General features: G+C 45.0%; 1 protein-coding gene across 3 annotated transcripts; it reads right to left on the bottom strand.

The window, feature by feature from the left end:
- On the bottom strand, positions 504 to 18,510 carry SLC6A14 (solute carrier family 6 member 14). 3 transcript variants are annotated; one of them, XM_021406280.1, is made up of 15 exons: positions 18,486 to 18,510; positions 16,120 to 16,235; positions 14,793 to 14,961; positions 13,011 to 13,142; positions 11,345 to 11,506; positions 10,156 to 10,291; positions 9,328 to 9,460; positions 7,388 to 7,528; positions 6,122 to 6,350; positions 5,912 to 6,037; positions 5,699 to 5,817; positions 4,391 to 4,490; positions 4,032 to 4,141; positions 2,715 to 2,882; positions 504 to 1,995 (listed from the first exon to the last, which is right to left on the bottom strand). In XM_021406280.1, the coding sequence occupies exons 1-15, from the start codon at positions 18,493 to 18,495 to the stop codon at positions 1,846 to 1,848; spliced, it is 2,001 nt and encodes a 666-aa protein (XP_021261955.1). In that variant the 5' UTR covers positions 18,496 to 18,510; the 3' UTR covers positions 504 to 1,845. The 3 variants fall into 3 exon arrangements, with proteins under 3 accessions (XP_021261955.1, XP_021261958.1, XP_021261956.1); XM_021406283.1 differs by lacking the exons at positions 16,120 to 16,235; positions 18,486 to 18,510 and adding an exon at positions 16,549 to 16,673; XM_021406281.1 differs by lacking the exons at positions 16,120 to 16,235; positions 18,486 to 18,510 and adding an exon at positions 15,631 to 15,786.

Below are 18,583 nucleotides of genomic sequence, written 5' to 3'. Positions count from 1 at the left end.
ACTGAGAAGATGGGGGATGCAGACATCCGAATCTGGATCGCCAGCCCGTGAGAAGTTGTCTTCTGTCACTGTTCCGGGAAGCTTCATTGGTACATCATCATGAAACTGGCTCTTAGAAACACCTATGAGCAGTTCAGAGCAGAGGAGGCCTCAGAGGAGCCCCATGTGCAGCAGCAGGGTCTCTCTGCAGGGCAGTAAATGGGAACCAAGTGTTCGCCTTCAGTATCTCTTGCCAGAGCTCTCCTGGGGCTCTTTTGGAGCTGCTTTGGCCAACTTGCTTCCCCACCACCTCTTGGTTACCTTCCATATGTTCTGAGCCAGCTCCAAAACAGGGCTATTGCATTCAGTCCTAACTTCAACAAGAAAAGCCTTTCTGCAGGTTGAACCTCTCCAGTTCAGCGTCCCCAAACACTGCAGAGGGGGTGGTACTTCCCAGCCCACCGACTGCTGCCCCCAGCTCCACACAAAAGGCTGAAATCTCATTTTCCAGCTCCAAAGAGCCATTACAAACAGAAAATTACATTTTATTTGCAATCAAGTGTTGATTTGCCACAAAAACATCAGTATAAAACATAGAGCAAAGGTGCGCGTCTCGGGCTACGAGCCACTATCCTCCATCCTTCAGTGTTCAGAAACAGTGACAAAGCCCTGAGAGGAAGGGACGAGAAACCCTGCTGCATTGTTCCCAAGGAACCATTATCACAGTGAGAGAGACATTCCCCAGCACACAAAATGCATGCATTCATGCCATAGGTCTTGTTTTGGGGGGGTTTTCTTTTCTGGGAATGCAGTCCTATTTTGAGGGAGGTTGGGTTCTCTCCACCTACCCCACTAGCTCCTAGGTAAAAGCAAAGGTCTGCTCTCCCAAATACATTACAAGCTTCCCAGCTTTTGAGTAACCTCATGATTTTCAGCAAATATTGGACGACTTGTCCAATATTTAACCTTCATTTGGGGGGTTCTGCTTCTTTTGGCTCTACCCGAAGACTGATAACACTGTTTGAACCTTTAGAAAGCACTCTGGTCTCCCTTGCAAGGAGAATCCCAGCAGAGAACAAGCCTCAGTGGCTGCATGGAGAACAGAAATTAAAGGTTGCCATTTCGGTCTGCAGAGCCCAAGGACAGATTATTGGGGATATGGGATTTTTGAATGATAGGTGGCTGAATGCTGGGCATGGAGCATGACACAACAAAAGGTGACTTGGGGGGCTCCAGGAGGAATAATGGTAGAGCAGCCTGCTTCTCAGCGTGTTATTTCCAGTGATGGCAACTTTCTGCCACTCAGTATTTAGATTCATAGACAACATGAACATGCTGCGTAGTGAACAGCAGATCCTGAGCAGCCTCACAGCATCGAGCCAGGTTTAGAGAAAAATACTTCATGTTCCCTGAGCTGCAGGGCTATGCAGCAGCACAGCCCCATTCAGCACTGCAAGGGGCACAGCAGAGGGTAGAGCTGCACACTGACCACAGCACAGACGTGCATGCAAGTACAGCACCTTTTGGCTTAAATTTCATGTAGCTGGGGAGTATCAGAGTGCGTTTTTATTCTTCTCCACACCAGTAGGCACAGTCCAGCTGGTTACTGGTGGGATGGGACCAAGCATGCCCAGTCCATCAGCCCAGGGAGGCTGCAAAGCCTCTTCCTGCCCTCTCAACCTGGTTATCTGGGGAGGTCTGTTCTTCCCCAAGCATACAACACTACAAATAAATAATAGGGCTTGCTTGCATCTGAAGGCTGAACTTGGAAGGGCAGAGGGTTGATTGTTGTTTTTGCATTGTCACTTTCTAACAGTTAAAGGAGAAACACGTCTATGTTAAAAGTTGATCATGCAAACAGCCATCTCATTCTCGAAAGTACGTAAAGCCGGACACAGTCGGAATCTCGTGTTCCTTTTCCTTTTTGGGAGTGACAACATGGCTGTATCTTTCTCCTCGGTGACATTCCAGGTAGGGACCCCAGTTTGCTGTGGGCCTGCAGCAGCTTGCGATGCGCTGAAAAGCAATAACAAGAGGCAGTTCATATCTTACCTAACTCCAGGCTATTTTTTAGGTTCAGTAAAGCTGTAACTCTAAACATGCCCTGCAACTCAAGAAACAGCAAACAAACCATCTATGTTTTATAAAACATTCTGGATGGATTCAGCTGCTGAAGTAAAACAGGCAGAGAAAGCTGTGACCAGCAGGACTCTTCCTGCAAAGTCTGGCAAGAAGAAAAAACACCAGATCTTGTACTTGCTCATTTCAGTGAGGAATATGAGGCAAAATTCCCAAAATTAATATAAAGATATGAATTTTCTGGAAAAAAAAATATACACACACACATATACATACATATATATACACACACATATCTACACGTGTATATATATACATGTATATATATGTATATATTATACATAATATATATTATATATAATGTATATAATATAACATATATATAATGTTCTAAGAAGTGGAATAACAACAGAAACCATGAAAATCACTGTTGAATATGTGGGCACACTCCCAGATAAATAGACTTTATCTTAATTCCCGACCACAATAGGGTGAATTTGCCTCCCATGTAACTACCAAAGATGTGCTTTGGTGTATAAATCGAGTTGATGATACCTTGAGGTATTGAACATGCCCTTGAGGAGAAGGCATAGACATTCCTGATAATGTCATGGAAAGCAAAACTGGGGACAACAACCACTTCTTGGTGCTCTTACCTGAAAAATGTTTCCTTCAGCTTTAAGTACTTTTACAACAGCCACAATGGGAATCCAGATGACACAGAAGATGATCATACACCAGCCAACAGCAGTTCCCCAGGTTGGATATGGCACTGAGCCGTAAGTGGGAGCTGAAAACGTGACTAATGACCAGACCAAAATTGCCTATTTAAAAATATATATAAAGAAATAGATAGGAGAGAGAAGCAGATTTCCAGGTGACTTCAACATGTGATGTATTTCCAACTTAGTTTAAAACAAAACCGAACCTATCTACAAATTCTGCAGTTTCTTCTTGCTTTCTGAATGTGAGATTTGTTGTACAGGATTTGGTGCTCAGCCATGGCCAAGCAGTAAGACTGGAGGACAGAAGTCAAAGAGGATGTTGACATGCAACCCAAGACTTTAAGTGTACCTCCATTTAAACAGAACTAGATTTCTGGGTTCTGCTGGGGCCCAGCATTGGAGGACTTAGATGCTGAACTCACTCAGTAACATATTTCTCTGTATGTTATATGTGCTCCCATGTTCCTTTACTTACAGGAATGCAAGAAAGAATCTAATATTAAATGGTGGCAGAAGGAAGGCATTTATAAGGAACATCGTCTAAATTATAATTTCAAGAGATTAAAGACAATGCCTTCTTGCCAGAGGGACCTGCCACTGCTCTTGGATTTGGGATATTAAGTTCTGTCATACAGACTAAGTCCAACAATCTACAGTCACAGCTAGGAACACAGGAGTAATGAAAACCTGAGAGGCTTGTGACAGAACAAAGAGAAATCTCAGACAGGTAAACATCTGGACATCTGAAGAGTAAACACATGCAAGAGATCTGTCCAGAAAATGGGATTTCTATCAAACAAGAGAATATATTGAAAACCTAGACTCTCAGTCAGCAACGATGAGAAACCAGCTGCTAAAATAGACATTCTGGTTGGCTCTGTGTTACTCCTTAGAGTGTAGATCCAGCTTGCTGGATCTGAAGGTGTAGCTTGTCCTGGAGAGGATGGTGGAGTCACTGCCCCTGGAGGTTTTCATGAAAGGTGGAGATGTGGCACTGAGGAACATGGTCAGTAGGCATGGAGGGGTTGGGTTGATGGTTGGACGTGGTGATCTTAGTGGCCTTTTCCAACCTTAATGGTTCCATGATCAGTGGTATAGATAATAAATAGGATGCTCCACTGACTCAGTCACACCTCATCTTTGCATACAGAGCTTGGGAATTCATCCCTAAACATTTACATGGGAACCTATCCATCACCAAATCAATAAATACTGTCACACTAATATAATCCAGTCATCTGTACTCACCACTAACAGCACTGGAGTAATGAAAAACCAGCACATTCTCCACCACATCCAGAAGAAACAGCTCTTCTTTCCGATCATCATTTCAATGTCTTCAATAAATCTGTTTCCTCCTGTTGAAAAACAATCACATGGAGCATTGTAAAGCACGTATGGATCTTGCAGGTGCGCCTACTTCAAACCAGCAGAAGGAAAGCAGTGGTCAAGATCAATATCTCCAGTTCTATGACAATTAGAGGAAAGGCTTTAACCATTAAGAAGTCATAAACATTTTATTGCAGAAACAAATGTTTAATGTATGCTCTGTAACTGTATAGTCAAATCTATGGTCAAATTGTGGCTTTTCAGTGTAAATAATTTACCGTAAATGTAGACGATGCCTATTATCTCCAGGACTGCAGCAAAAAGGATTCCCCATCCAGCACAGAAATGATCTATTAAGTTAACCCAGTAAATTCCTGCCTGCAGGAAAAACAAGAGGTAAAAATTTACCCAGTTCCCATAATATCTTCGTGGAAATAAAATAAGTTCTGTTGTTCAAACCAGTTTAACTAACCACCAGTCTGAGCTTTTCAAATTCCTGATTCTCTGGGTTAAAGGACACATTCGCAAACATTATTTCATTCAAACATCTCTATGAAACATTAGAAAGCACATCTGACAAAACACCATAGATCTGCACATGAACAAGATATAAGTGTATATAAAAAGCTGATAGCAAGATTCAAATCTGGCACTTACAGCATTAAAGCCCCATGTTCCTGAGAAGCTGATAAAGAATAAAGGTTAAATGCTGGCAAAGACTGCTTCATCAGCTTTAATGCTGAGCTACAGGAATGGCTGTGCCGGTTAGCAGCACTGGTAGGCTCGTGTTCTTACATACACAAGCTTCCCATGTTGGTTGAACAGGGCTTTGAACCCTTGTATGCAGCAGCAGGATCACAGTGCAGGGAACAAGCTTTTTATTTCACACTCTCTCATACCACGTCCTTTGCAAATCCCCCTGTCATGTTTCATAACCTACGTGCTTTTCTTGACCATACATTTCTGCCTATTCACCACAATGAGCTCCTCTACATTCTCAGTCCAATTACACATACAGATCTGTGTTTCTGGATGTAGTCGTTGCAATTAACCTTTATAACTGTAAAAGCAATCGCCTCAAGAAAAAGCACCCAGTGTACTGAAAATCCTACGTATTTCTGGAGGAATAATGATGTGCTAATATGTTTCTGTGACTTGAATAGAGAATTTCTCAAATGCTGTCCTGTTCGGCAGTTGGTTCTGAACACAAAGGTCCTATCCACATCTAGCAGCAGTTCCCACAGTGCTGCAGACACACTGTGTATATATGCTTGAAATTACACAGACAATCTTCTAAACGGAGTAGCAAGTAGTCAGGTTGATGGCTCACAGGCTATTTATAGGCCTTCTATTTAAAAGCACATCTCAGTTGAGTAACCACAGAAAGCCTGAAGTACTCCAGCACTTCCCCATGGGAATTTCCTGTTTGCACATCCAAGCACATGGACAGCATTTGATTCTCTCAGACTCATGCAAACAGGAGCACTTGGGGAAGCACTTGCCACATTGGGAAGGGATGGCCTGACCCAAGTTTATCACCTGCAGAATAACGAAACCCATTCCCAAAACAAAGCGTAACGCCTTACCTGAGTAACACAGATAAGACCGAGAAAGAAGAGCAATACACACACACCCAGGGTTATAGGCATTCTCAACTTCTTCATCATTTTGGGATATATATCTTGTATGGTGGTTGTAAGTGTTTCTGCAAGGGAAAGATATGCATGGGTTTTGAAGAGCACAATTTAGAAAGGTGCTGTTCATTTGGAAAGCAATCAGTTACTTAAAACCCCACTCACCTATGGTGGCAAACTGGGAGTCAAGGCCCAAAAGCAGAAGCATGAAGAAGAATAAAAAGGACCAAAGAGGGGAAACTGGTAACTTGGAAAGAGCCTCCGGGTAGGCTACAAACGCCAGATCAAAACCTGGAAGGAAGTGGAATGATGGAGGTTACTGTTACGTTGTGCTCAAAGTCAGTCCTCATACCAACAGCACAACAATCAGCCTACCTGAGTCCACGACCTCCGAGACAGGCCTCTTCAACACAAATGCCATATGTCCCAGGACAGAGAAAATTGCAAACCCGGCAAATACGCTGGTGAGGCAGTTTGTTACACAAACAAAAATAGCATCCGAGTAGCAGTTGTTGTGGAATTTGTTGTATGAAGACAAAGCAACAAGTCCACCCCATGCCACAGAGAGGGAGTAGAATATCTGAGTGGCTGCATCTTTCCAAACCTACCAGAACCAAGAACATAGGAGTTATGTTATTTTAAATACATCATAGCTATTCAGGTCTACTGTCTATGGAAGCTCCAAGATTCTTCTACGTTAGTCTAAATACCTGATTTTATTTCATATGAATTTCAGAATAGGTCAGGTATAGCATGCTGGTGACGGTGTAGTCTCCAGCACAAACAATATCCTCTATGAAATCATGAAGGCCACATCCCAAGTATGCTGCCAAATATTTAAGCCTTCTTGGGCAAACTTTGGAGAGATTCAATTCATTTACATATGTAGATCATCAAGATATGAGTCTTGTCACAGTGCCAATGAGTAAGGAAAGCCAGGACAGGTTACAGAAATGAGCTTCCACGTGCTCACTAACTTTTGTTCTTCACACCATGACCCAACCAAATGACTTATGAGGGAAATTGAGCCCCTGCTGTATCCCCTCAGTTAGTGCCCAGTGCTCACATAAAACGCCACAAATTAAGCACACTGAATATTTGCTTTTCTCCAAGCAGAAGAAATGTACTGAACTATAACAAAAAATCATCCAGGCTTCCTTCGCACAAAGCGCCCTTCCCTACCCATCTAATTTCCTGAGGTGATTCCCTGGGCAACGCACAGCCTGAATTTCAAACATGGAGAGTATCCATTTTTTTCTGATAAAGCTCCTTGAAATTCTTGCAGCCAAAGCAAGTGGGCGTCGTGCAAGAGCAATGCTTGATCCCACACCAAGAGCCGTCCCTTCAGGCTTTGCTAGGATGAAACTACGCCTCTGGAGAACTGCTCAAAGGCAATGTGATAGAATTTGCTGCTGTCTGGTGTGGCAGGGAGGAAGCAGATTGAGAGTAGCTAGAACAGGGGCTTGGAGCTCTCATAGAGCTGGGGTTGCTGGAAAACCAGAAACTAGCTGTCAATACAGAACTCAGGGCAGAAAGCGCAGAAACATTTGTCTGGATAAAAAAAATAAATTGTTCTGTAAATGCCAAGCCCATATAACCACAGAAATGTGTCATACTTCCGGACCTGACACCGCCTCTCACCTCTGCCTCCATCAACTTGGTGATGTTGGACTGTTTCCCAATGTAATATTCAATGCCATCCAGAGCACCTTCCAGGGTGGCTCCTCGCACCAACAAGATGAGCAGGATGACATACGGGAAGAGCGCAGTAAAATAGACAACCTGCAGAAAGAAGAGCAGGGACACACGTTAGCAGTGATGGGATGCACAGCCCTCCACGCATGAGGAATGCTAAGGGTCTAGGCTGAGAGCTGCTGGTACAAAGAGCCTACAATCAGGGAAGTGGGACTGGAGGTGAGCAGACGTCAAGCACTAATCATCTGGCTTAGCCAGTTCTGGAGCTTCATTCCAGCAGAAGGCTCAAACCGCACATCCACTTTTCAGATAGCTCTTGATCAGTTTCAGAAATGTTTTCTGACATAATTTATTGCTGTGACAAGGCCTGGACTCAACTACCCCAGAGGTATCTTACTAGGCAGTGCTTCTAGCAAACAAGACCTGACAGCCAGCCAAAATCAGGTTATCAGGATGGAAACATCTCCTGTTGAGACCAAAAAAACAAAACAAAACAAAAAACCCAATGCTGGAAACTTTTCTTTTTACTGGGAACAAGGACTTTTCAGGTCTCCCAGACAAATCCCAGTTGTTTATCTATACAACTTCTAGAGTGGTGGGATCCAGGCCAGCAGCAGTGCTATTATCATGCAGGCTGTGCTCAACAATACTATTGTTCCTCAAATCTTGGTTTCGGTGTTACGCAGGCAGGTAATTGACATAATGGTGCTGGTTTCACCAACCCATAGCCCTGCACCATCACATGGTGAGTCTGCTGTTTTTGAAGGCCTCCTTCATATTTGCCTGCAACGGTCAATTCTCTCAGCTCTTCATCTCTTCCTCATTCCTGCCCAGCTAGATAGCTCTGATTCTTACCTTACTCCTCAAAGAGCCTTACCTCCATACAAGAGAAGTGTCAATTAGAAGAGCCATTTGCAGGGAACCCAACTAACGCAAGTTTTAGAGGAACGAGGTAGCATTATAAATGATGCTGGGGAAGCACAGATACTCCACTCCAAAGTTCTGAGACAGAAGGCAGAAAGCTTCAAATAGAAAGGAGAATAAGGGGAGATATTAGACTGAGCAAAGCAAGACAGGCAGTAAGGAACTGTGGAAAGGCACAATGAGAGGAATCAGGGAGAAAAAAAAAAATGAGCGCAGAAAGGCTGAGAAAGTTCCTTATAACAGATTGAAGGAATAAGTAATGGAGATGTAACACGGGGGTTAGAAAGAGGTATGGGAAGGGGATCACCTATGAGAAACTAAAGAGAAGGGCCTCAGGCAGCAAGGAATTAAATTCAGCCTGAGGTCTGGAGAGGATCCTCCCTACCCAGCAGAACCCAGGCAGCCCTGGTAGTTCAGCAGAGCCAGAGCCTGCAAATAAGCACCTACGGACCTGGTCCCTACAAGCAGCTCAGAAACCTCGGGTACAAACAAGATTTCACAACCTGGTAGGAACCTGCACACGCACAACTGCCAGCAGGGCTTGACCTTTATTGTCCAAACATCTCAACCAGTCTGTAGGTGCAAATAATTATTGGGTGTTACCACGGCGTGTGTGCATGTGCTGTCACATGCACACGTTCATCACCGCCAGCCAGGAAGCTGCCAGCACCCAGCCTGGATCGCCTGAGTGACAGCACGGTCTCCAAACACAGGGCAGCCCTGGTGGAGCCAGGAGAGCAGTGCCTCAAGTAACTGCTGTGCAATCAGTGCCTTACTCATATTTTATGTAACAGTTCTGAAGCCAAGGAGCAGCAGTAGTGTCTAACAGTGAGTCCAGCAGAAGGTGGTGGGTTAGGACCGCATCCTTCCTTGTGCTGGCCTCCCTCCAGCCCAGTTGACACTGGGAGTGCCGCTGGGTAGGATCAAGCCAGAATCTGCTGCCTGCTTTTCCCCCCACTTACCTTTCCAGAAGATTTTATGCCTTTAAACAAGGCAGCTCCAACGATCAACCAGGACAAGAGCAGGCAGAGGGCCAGGTACCACACGATGTTGCCAGTCTCATCTAGCCCACTGGAGCGCTGAAGAGCCACTTTACTGGAAGCACAAAACACCACAGTGAAAACAGTGACAGATGCACCTGCTCCTCTGCAGCCCCTTCCTGAAGGAAAATGAGCTGTTCCCCATAGGCATTGACACTGAGGGACATGGTTAGTGGGCATGGCAGGGGTGGGTTGATGGTTGGACTGGATGATCTTAGAGATCTTTTCCAACCATAATGATTCTGTGATATATCACAAGATCCTGCAAGCAGCAGCTGTAACTGCATGGTTGGAGCTGAAAAACACAATATGTAACTGCATGTTTTCATTCTGTAACATCCTCCAGCCCTCAGCTCCGCTACTGATTCTATGAGTCCCACATCATGCCTTCAAGTTAACCATGAAATTCTAACAGCAGCAGAAGAGCCCCTGACAAGAATCAGTTCTCAGGCAGGTAGAAATCACGTGGCTAAAGAAATGGAGATTTCAAAATAGGCTCAGATTATGACTAAGGTGAGAATATTTTACACCATAAATCCTGGAAAAAATAGATACCATATACAAAGACACCACATAGTCTCTACCAGAACTCAAGAGAAGGCTTCTCCAGCTGGATTATTTTTCAGCTTGCTACATGTTGGCTCATTTGCTTCCATACAATTAAGGGCCCACACTCATCAATGAGAATTTAAGTTCCTTCTGCACAGATTTCCATGCTCATCCCCACTGACAAGATTGTTTCTCACTTACTTCCAGTACTGTTCACTGGGAAATTGCACTGGTTTATAGCTGATGGTGTCATTGATACACGTGAGGTTGTTGCTTGTGATGAACGAGTAGTTGGCATGAACGATTTCTCCATCTAACGTTGCATTGCAGTCCTTTACTGAAAGAAAAACAGCAAGAAAAAAAAAAGGGACAATCAACAAGCAGTGACTGAAAAAATGAAGTCAGCCTACGATGGCAAATATGTTTTCTAAACAGTTAAAGCTTCAGCTAGCACACACAACAAACATAACATTGCAGGGGAGTTGGACTAGATGACCTTTAAGGGCCTGCTCTCAATACTCAAGAGCACTGTGTCAGCATTTACTATAGAAGTCAGGTTGAAGGATATTCAAGCCACTACCTTCAGCCGAATTTTATATTCCTCCAGCACATAGAAACTCAGGGTTAAAGCATTTTTCTGCTCATAAGCAAGTGGCAACTTTTTTGCTAAATGAAGAATCTCAACTTCATTTTTACGAAACCTACGAATCTTATGAGATATTTTCAAATGTACAGTTGTGTTAAAATTACATCAGCATTTTTAAATAACGTAACCCAGCGTGATCCTGTCCCTATTTTAATAGTGTCAGAGGTTACACGGCAAATTGTCTCCAGCTGGGCTAATAACTAATCATTATCACACCAACTTCACCTTTTGCCTTAAACTAGTTTGGCAGTACATGCACTGCCACACATCAAGAATAATAGCACCAAGGTATGTTCTAAACAATTAGTAAAGTGTGAAATCAATGCCTTGTTGGTGTTCAGCATTACCATATCTAGAGGGGAGGCAAAGGATAATAAAAGCAGACCTGATAAAAGCAATAGGAATACTTTTGTTTCCTGTAAGAGAGGTATTTGCTTTGCCATTAGGCATGGTAAAATAGGAATGCAATATGTCTCCTGGTACGTACAATTCCCAGAAACATCAGAGTTTAAAGGTGAAGGAAAAAAAATGGAAGTTCAGCCTGGGTCTCTGTAGATTTCCCAAGCATCTAACAGTGGTGAAAGAGAAGATGACAAGCATTATGCTCATGTTTAGAATCTAAATCCAGGAACTGCTTCCTCCAGCCATGGCTACCATCTTGCTCCTGTAACCTCTCCCAGAAAACAGCACTAAACACACTTTTTCAAGAGAGTAATATTGAGCCATATCTGTTGAGTACAGTACCTAGGCGTGTTTTGCTGCAGAACTCATCCGCCCAGGAAAAGCAATCTGACCATGGAAGCACTTTTTGAAATGAGGCAAACAAGTAGTAGAGTGCATAAGCAATGATAACGTTGTAGTAGATTGCCACAAACGTTGAGATGATGACCATCGTGACACCCACTCCTATGAAAGAGAAAGATGCATAGCCTTAATTACTCCAAACTTTGGTTGAAAAAACTGAAGAGCCTTCAGTTGACTTTTGAAAGGCTTCTTGCGACAAAAGGCTACTTTTAATAACTGTGAACAGCCACCAGACAGAACAGGTAAGGCCATGAAATGAAGGGTGTCATCCAAGCTGACCATCCCAGACATGCTTTTGAAACAAGGTTCAACTTAGACCCATAGAAATAATTGGACTGGTTATTAAGTCTAAGGAAGAAATTCAGTATTTTTTTTTTCCTCTCCTAGCTCAGTGGGGAAGCTTTGATTTCTTAGTAAAACAGAAGAAACTATACAAAACTTAGCACAGATCATTTTAAAGATACCTATGTAATTACTAGTTTTGCCAATAAATGAGAAATAGCACAAATTAGCAAAGCTCCGCCATTAATACTGTTATCCTCCTTTGCTAAAATGAACTTTGTTCTGCGAATTGGGGGAAATCTGCCAAGCAGTTCCTAATCATTCAGGGAATATATTTAAATGTATATCTTCACAGACACACAAAGCATTTGTTGTGTCTATAGACTTTTTCTTTGAAGATAAACACACTATTCTTCTCTTGAAAGGTTGGTTGTGCTGCCGAGTAGTGACTGGCATAAAGAGTAAGCATTTAGTCAAGCAGCCAGTCTGTAATCTCTTTTGCTTTGTAGAAGGTGGTGAGGGCAGTACAGTTCTTATTGTATAATGGAAAAAAAAAAAAACACCTTTGTTCCTGTATTAATTTGTCAGGTAGATAAAGAGGACAAACAAGACCGATTACGTAGCCCTTTACACACATCTGCACAGGATCTGGTTGGATATAAGTGAGTAAAGCACGTGGTTGGATGTTTCCAAACATGTAAGTCTTCATGTAAAATCCAAACCCTCACGTAGAAAGGCAAATAACCACTGCAGAATACAACAAAATACAACGATCCCTCTTACCACAAAAGAGGCTTCATCTTACTAAGCTGGAGCCTAACCTACTGGATCATACCAAGTGTAACGTCCTGGATGACTGCACAAGTCGAACAACCAACCCTACATGCCTGCACCAACTCTGATGGCCAAATGCAGAACGAGCACGTCAACATGGAACTGTCCTGCAAGTTGTTTGGGATACGTAGTGTAAAGAAAGAGCGATAAGATGAAGTTTGATTCACAGTCTCTTATGTGCAGTGGCAGGCATGCAACTGGGGTTTTCCCATTGTGCAGCAAACGTGGTGATTTTCTTCTCTGCAGATTGCTGCAGTTAGCATGAATCACTCGCATAGTTAGGAACTTCATGCAAAATCATCACCTGCATCTGCTTATCAGTTTGTTAATAAGAAAGACATTTATCTGAGAATGTAACACTAACCCAGTTCCAGTAGGAGTATTCTCCACAAATCAATCACAAAAAGCGTCTCATAGTTAATAATTCTATGAGGAAATTGTCAATCTGCACCTGTTCATTAATAAAATGAAGGAAGTTAACAATACTAACCTTGAAACAATGGTAATATTCTCCAGATGGAAATGGGCCCTAGGCTGGCAAACTGCCCAAGGGAACATTCCATGAAAAATAAAGGCAAGCCAGCTAATGCCAACATCAATGTATATGGGATTAGGAAAGCACCTGAAGGGAGAATGAAAAAAAGCAGAAAACAATGAATCTTTCAGTATTCACTGCATTTTGTATGCCCACCTTTCCCTGTCTCAAATAGCCTGCTGTGGCTTTTTTGCTTTTTGCAGAATATAGAGATTTATATATTAAACGTTTTCTGTAAGAGTAAGTAGTACCTATGAAGAAGAGACGTGAATTACCAGAACTGATGATTTACATGAGATTATTTCCCTTATTGAGCTAAAGGGATTTTGCAAAGACTACTGAAGATACTGTTCTCACAGAAACAGGAGCACTGCTCAGCCGTAGGCTTGGTCTTCTTCCTATTTCTTTTAATTTAAGCAGGGACAGAAGCGTTTCTTCATGTCCTTAGCCATGAGTTGCAGCTGCACTGTCAGAGTAGCTTTGGGATGTCAAAGCATGAAAATTATTTTCTATGGTTCGCTGACTCCTATGTCAAACAGGATCCCAGCACGGCTCTTGTGTAAGCCCATTTTAGAGTGCACATTGACCTGACATCAATGAGAACCCTGTTCTGTGGAAGGGATTGGCACTTCTTTTGTGCACGCACGAGGAACGAGGAAAGCAAGAACACAGCTTTCCTAAACACAACCCGATATCCATACATGTAACCAGATAGAAATCCATCCTCTGCTGTCTGTCTTCAAAGCAACCAAGGACCCAGTTCAACAAGGAACTGCAAATACCTGCAGTAATGTAAGGATGTGAATAGCCCCCTTGAATTAGCTGGGGCAAAGAAAGATACAAGAAGTAACACAAACGTGCTTTAAATGCCAAGCTTTCTGCTGCAGCAGATGCAGACTGCCTAATAGACAGGCTGATGTCCTGACTTATTTTGTTTTCACAATTTCATTCAAGAGCTATAAGAAAGGCAATCTGGCCAATAAGTCAAGCCAATAAAACTGTACCGAGAATGCCGTCTTGTGTTCCACATGCAGTTGGATGAACTGCATTGCATTTAGAGTCCAAAATTTGACTCAAAATGACTGTTGGGCAGAGTAAATAAGTACACACAAGTAAGCACTCTGCGGTTACTAGGCATTTGCACTCTCCCTAATTACCAGTGATTGCTTGGTGGGTAGACAGAGCTCTGGAATAGCAGTTGGGGAATCTAGAACCTCCATTTGGCTTTGCCAGTTGTTCGTTGTGTAAGCAGGTAGAGGTTTTCTGCCTCACAATTCTGAAGAATCTGATGGGAATAATTACTGAGCTTGGATAATTACTCCAGCATAGCTCATTTGCCTAGGCAAAGGAAAGATTGAGAGAGGACTCAACTGCACTCTATAAACACATCGAAGTGCTAAACACTGAGGAAGGAGAACAGCTATTTAGGTTATCAGTGGATAATGGCACACCGACTATAAGGTGCAATTGAGTGATGAGAAAATCAGAAGAGTTCTGCAATACTCAGATGGAAGCCTGCAGTTAAAACTAAATCATATCCCCCTCCTCAGCCAGCACCAAAAAGCATAAAGATGCTTCTTCCTCCTCTTCCCATTCCTATCAGCAGGCATCATCCCAATTCTCAGTGAGATGCTCACATCCAGCTTTGACAAAACACATCCAGCCTCAGGGCTGGCCTTCATGGCTCATGGAGATAGTAAGATGTGCCCACCCAGAACTGCCATTCAGTACAGGTACCTCCGCCATTCTGGTAGGTGAGATATGGAAAACGCCAGACGTTGCCCAGGCCCACGGCGTAGCCCACCATGGAGAGAAGGTAGTCAGCTTTGTTCGACCAGTTGCCACGATCTGAGTTCTCATCACTGTCACTGGTGTGGGCATCTTTTTCATTTGACAGATTGAAGTCCTTGGAAGAGAAGAAGAGGGAAGGCTCAGGATCACCCCAGTGGTAAGCAGGACAGTCGTATCCTCACTTATCTGTCCACAGCATCACTTGGACATCTCTGGGCAGGTTAGTTAGGGTAAGCAGAGCCAGGTAGGGTGACAAGTCCAACTGGTCCTTGACCAGGCAGCATGAACCTGTTAGGGTCCTTCCAGGGAGCCCAAAGAATCTTCAGAGCACGTTGTGCCCTGCTCCTCCTATCTTAGCTCCTGTGCTGCCAGCTCCTGGGGGCAGCACCTCCGGGGACCCCCTACCCTACCACTATACATGCCCAGATACACCCATACTTGTCCAAGTGTTGAGCTCTTCCCCTTTTGCCCACCTGTTTTGGTTCCCCCCATACTCCTGTATTTACCTACTTCCCATCTGGACAGATGCTTTAATGTCTGCCTAGGTACACCATACCTTACCTGCCCAGGTAACCATACCCTATTTGCCCAAGTGCCCCTATGCCCACCTGGTGCACTTCCATACCCTGCCTGCTCAGGTGCATTTGTAACCTGCCTGTTTTTTCCCCACACCTGTCCAGGTGCTTTCCTACCTGCCCAGGTGTCCTCATACCTTACCCGCCCTTCTGCTTTCATACCTATCCGAGTACCCGCACAGCCCACCTGCCCCGTACCCCATCCCCACCTTCTTCTTCCCGCAGGAAAGGAAGCCCGGCAGGCTGAGCATCCCCATCGCCGCCGCCGGAGCCGCTCCGCTCTGCCCGCGCCGCCCGCTGCGGGCCCTTTATCGGAGCCGCCTCCCTCCCGCCGCCCGCCCCTCCGCCGGGAACCGCGGCCCCGGGGCTGCCCCGAGCACCGGGCGGGGCTGCGGCCCCTCCCGCCCCCAGGAGCCGCTCGGGCACCCCACGGCCGCCAGCCCCAGCCCGTGCCCACTTCCCCTCCGCGCGCCCAACCCCGCGCCCACTTCCTCGGGAACACCCGCCCGCCCGCGCTGCCTCAGCCCCCTGCCCACTTCCCCTCCTAAACACCCCTGCCCGGACCCGCTTCCCCTCTCACACACCTTCTGCCCTTACCTATGCACCGCCCTGCCTTCCAGCTCCTCATGCACCTGCCAGAACACCTGACCCCACATCACCCCCACCTCTCCCCACGGAACCACTGCCCGGTCCCTCACCTCCGCTCCTGCCGCACAAGCAGTTCCCAGCGCACCGCTCTCTCCCTTCACATCCAACATCCACACCCATCCCTGCCTCCTGTTCCTCCTCTCCCTTCTTCGCGCTGGAGTCTCAGCTCAGGAGATGCACGAAAGCAAAGGGCACAAGAAGGGTTAAACTTCGGTTTCTAAACACCTTCCACGCACAGGACACGCAAAGACAAGACAGGTCATAAAAGCAAAGCCACCCCCAGAGGAGGAATTTTACAAGCGATGGCTTCATGACAACGACAACTTCCCTGAGGACCTCCTGCACTTCACCCAGCCCAGCAGCCTTCCCCAGGCATAACCCATGGGCACTCATGAGCTCAGCAGCCAAAGCACACCGCGGTGCGTGGTGGTCAGCTGGCTGCCTCGCTGCTCTCCATTCCACCCGCTCTTTCCTATCACCTTCATACGCTGGCTGTCCTCAGTCAGTGAGGCTTCTTGTTGAGCAATGCACTACCCAGCCTGACTTGCCCTGTGTTGTATCAGGAGCGAGCAGCGCGTGGGGCAACGTTTGAAACACAGCTCGGTCGAATCAGGTTTATTTGATCTCTTTAATCACCCCGTGCAGCAGGTTCTCTCAGAGATTTCTATTTTAGCCCCTGGAAGGATGCCTGAATACTGTGCCTTTGGAAGCAAAAGCAAGCACAAGCGTATCGTCTCGGCACAATGTAGGCTCTGCCAATTAGAGGTGAACAAATTAAGAAAGTGTTCCTTGATGGGCTGCCTGCAAACCGTGGGCTCACACAGCCAACCACGAAAACGCCAAGTGCCAGCTTCAGTTCCACACAGCACAGCACACAGTTCACACACGCTGAGGGCCAATTGAGAAATCAGTCAAGGTTCCTCCAAAGCCTGCTTGGATTTAACGTAAGCCAGATTAACCTTTCTGACAATCCCCATGTGAGTCGTGAATGTGGAATTTTGAACATGAGACAGCATCATTTTGGTTTGGGTCCTGGATAACCCCGGGATCTCTGGACCACTGGCTCCCCAGGTGGAAAAGAACACGTTCCTGCAAACAGTGCTGGGCCTGACAAAAGCACCACGTTCTCTTCCAAACTCGTGATTCAGAACGGGTTATCAGCTTGTTTAGAAACAAAATGAGATGAAAAACAACCTGCTAGCCACAGCCTCTCCCTCCTTATTAGGATTAAGTGCATGTTGTAATGCTGTGGAGTCACCAACTGTGGCATTTTCTCTGTGTAACTCTGAGATGACTAAAAGTAAAACTATACCGGAGGTATCGCTCCTGGGATGCACTCAGTTTCTGACCACGGGAAATGTTCTTTTCTAATGCATTTTCTGTGTTTAAGGAGAGAAATAGAAAGTCAGAGCACAGCCGGCATCCAAGGGGTGATCAGTGAAGAGATGAGTGCAGTTCAGGGAGAGAACTGTGCCTGGGGCAGGCCTTTATTTTGCCTGCGTGCTAGATATGCAGCTGAATAGCACAGCAGTTTGATCTGCATTTACTGGAGGCTGAAGATCAGACTTAAACCCTGAAGGCTGCTTCCTCAAAGCCAGCAGAGCTACCAAAACCGTAGCAGCTATCTAAGCCACTTTTTACATTGGAAAAATCACTCCCAAACTATTATGAACTCCATTTACTGAGCATTCTGTTAACCCAGCTAATAACACTAGCAAAAACTGTGATAGCTTCAATGCACTGACAACACAGTAAACAACTTGCTAGAGATATCAATGTTTTCCCATCTGGTTACACCAGCGGTTTTATCACACACTGGATATGGCCCTTAGCAAACACAAACACTGCTATGGCAATGTAGTAGAGGTGTTTGGTGTGCTTATTTAAGAACAAGATGAGTAAACTCTATTTCTTAATGTGTATCTTCTGTGACAGCAGCACTCACTAATATTAGCACCTGGCACACACATTCAAAACTGATTCAAAGCCAAATCAATTGTTCATTTACCATTCCCACTGCCAACGAGCAGAAGCTAAAGACCAGAAAACCCATTCCAAGAAGAGGAGCAACAGCTATAGAATAAATACATGACACCACACTGGGTACCGTGGGGCAAGTGTCATGAACCTGCTCCACACTTAGGAATGGCAAGGGGTGTGCCAACATGCATTACATGGCCATGATAAGGATGCTGGTGCATTCCCACAAAATGGGAGTGAGGGACTACATATCTGTAGTTGCTGACTGGCAGAAACTCCTCCTCTATCCCAGCATCATCTCAGCAGCAGACAAATACCAGGTAACCAGACGGCAGCAACGCATGCAAGCAGAGAAGAAAGGAAAAACAAGTTGGTCTTCAGGGTCTGAGGAAGATGACCTAAAGCACTCAGCCATCCGTCAGCAACACATAATTACCGTGATCCATAGCTCCACAGCCATGTGGCACTCCTCAGATGAGCAGAATCAGAAAGACAGAAGGGACTGCAGTAAACCAACAGACCAAGCAAGGCAAA

Source organism: Numida meleagris, chromosome 8 (genome assembly GCF_002078875.1).
Source record: "Numida meleagris isolate 19003 breed g44 Domestic line chromosome 8, NumMel1.0, whole genome shotgun sequence".
NCBI classification, from domain to species: domain Eukaryota; kingdom Metazoa; phylum Chordata; class Aves; order Galliformes; family Numididae; genus Numida; species Numida meleagris.
This window is presented reverse-complemented; position numbering and strand designations above follow the sequence as displayed.

Coding starts and splice junctions, on each gene's coding strand:
- SLC6A14 (XM_021406280.1), bottom strand. Junction 11,507..13,010: donor AATATTACCATTGTTTCAAG/GTTAGTATTGTT, acceptor TCTCTTTCATAG/GAGTGGGTGTCACGATGGTC. Junction 6,351..7,387: donor CCAAGTTGATGGAGGCAGAG/GTGAGAGGCGGT, acceptor TGGTTCTGGTAG/GTTTGGAAAGATGCAGCCAC.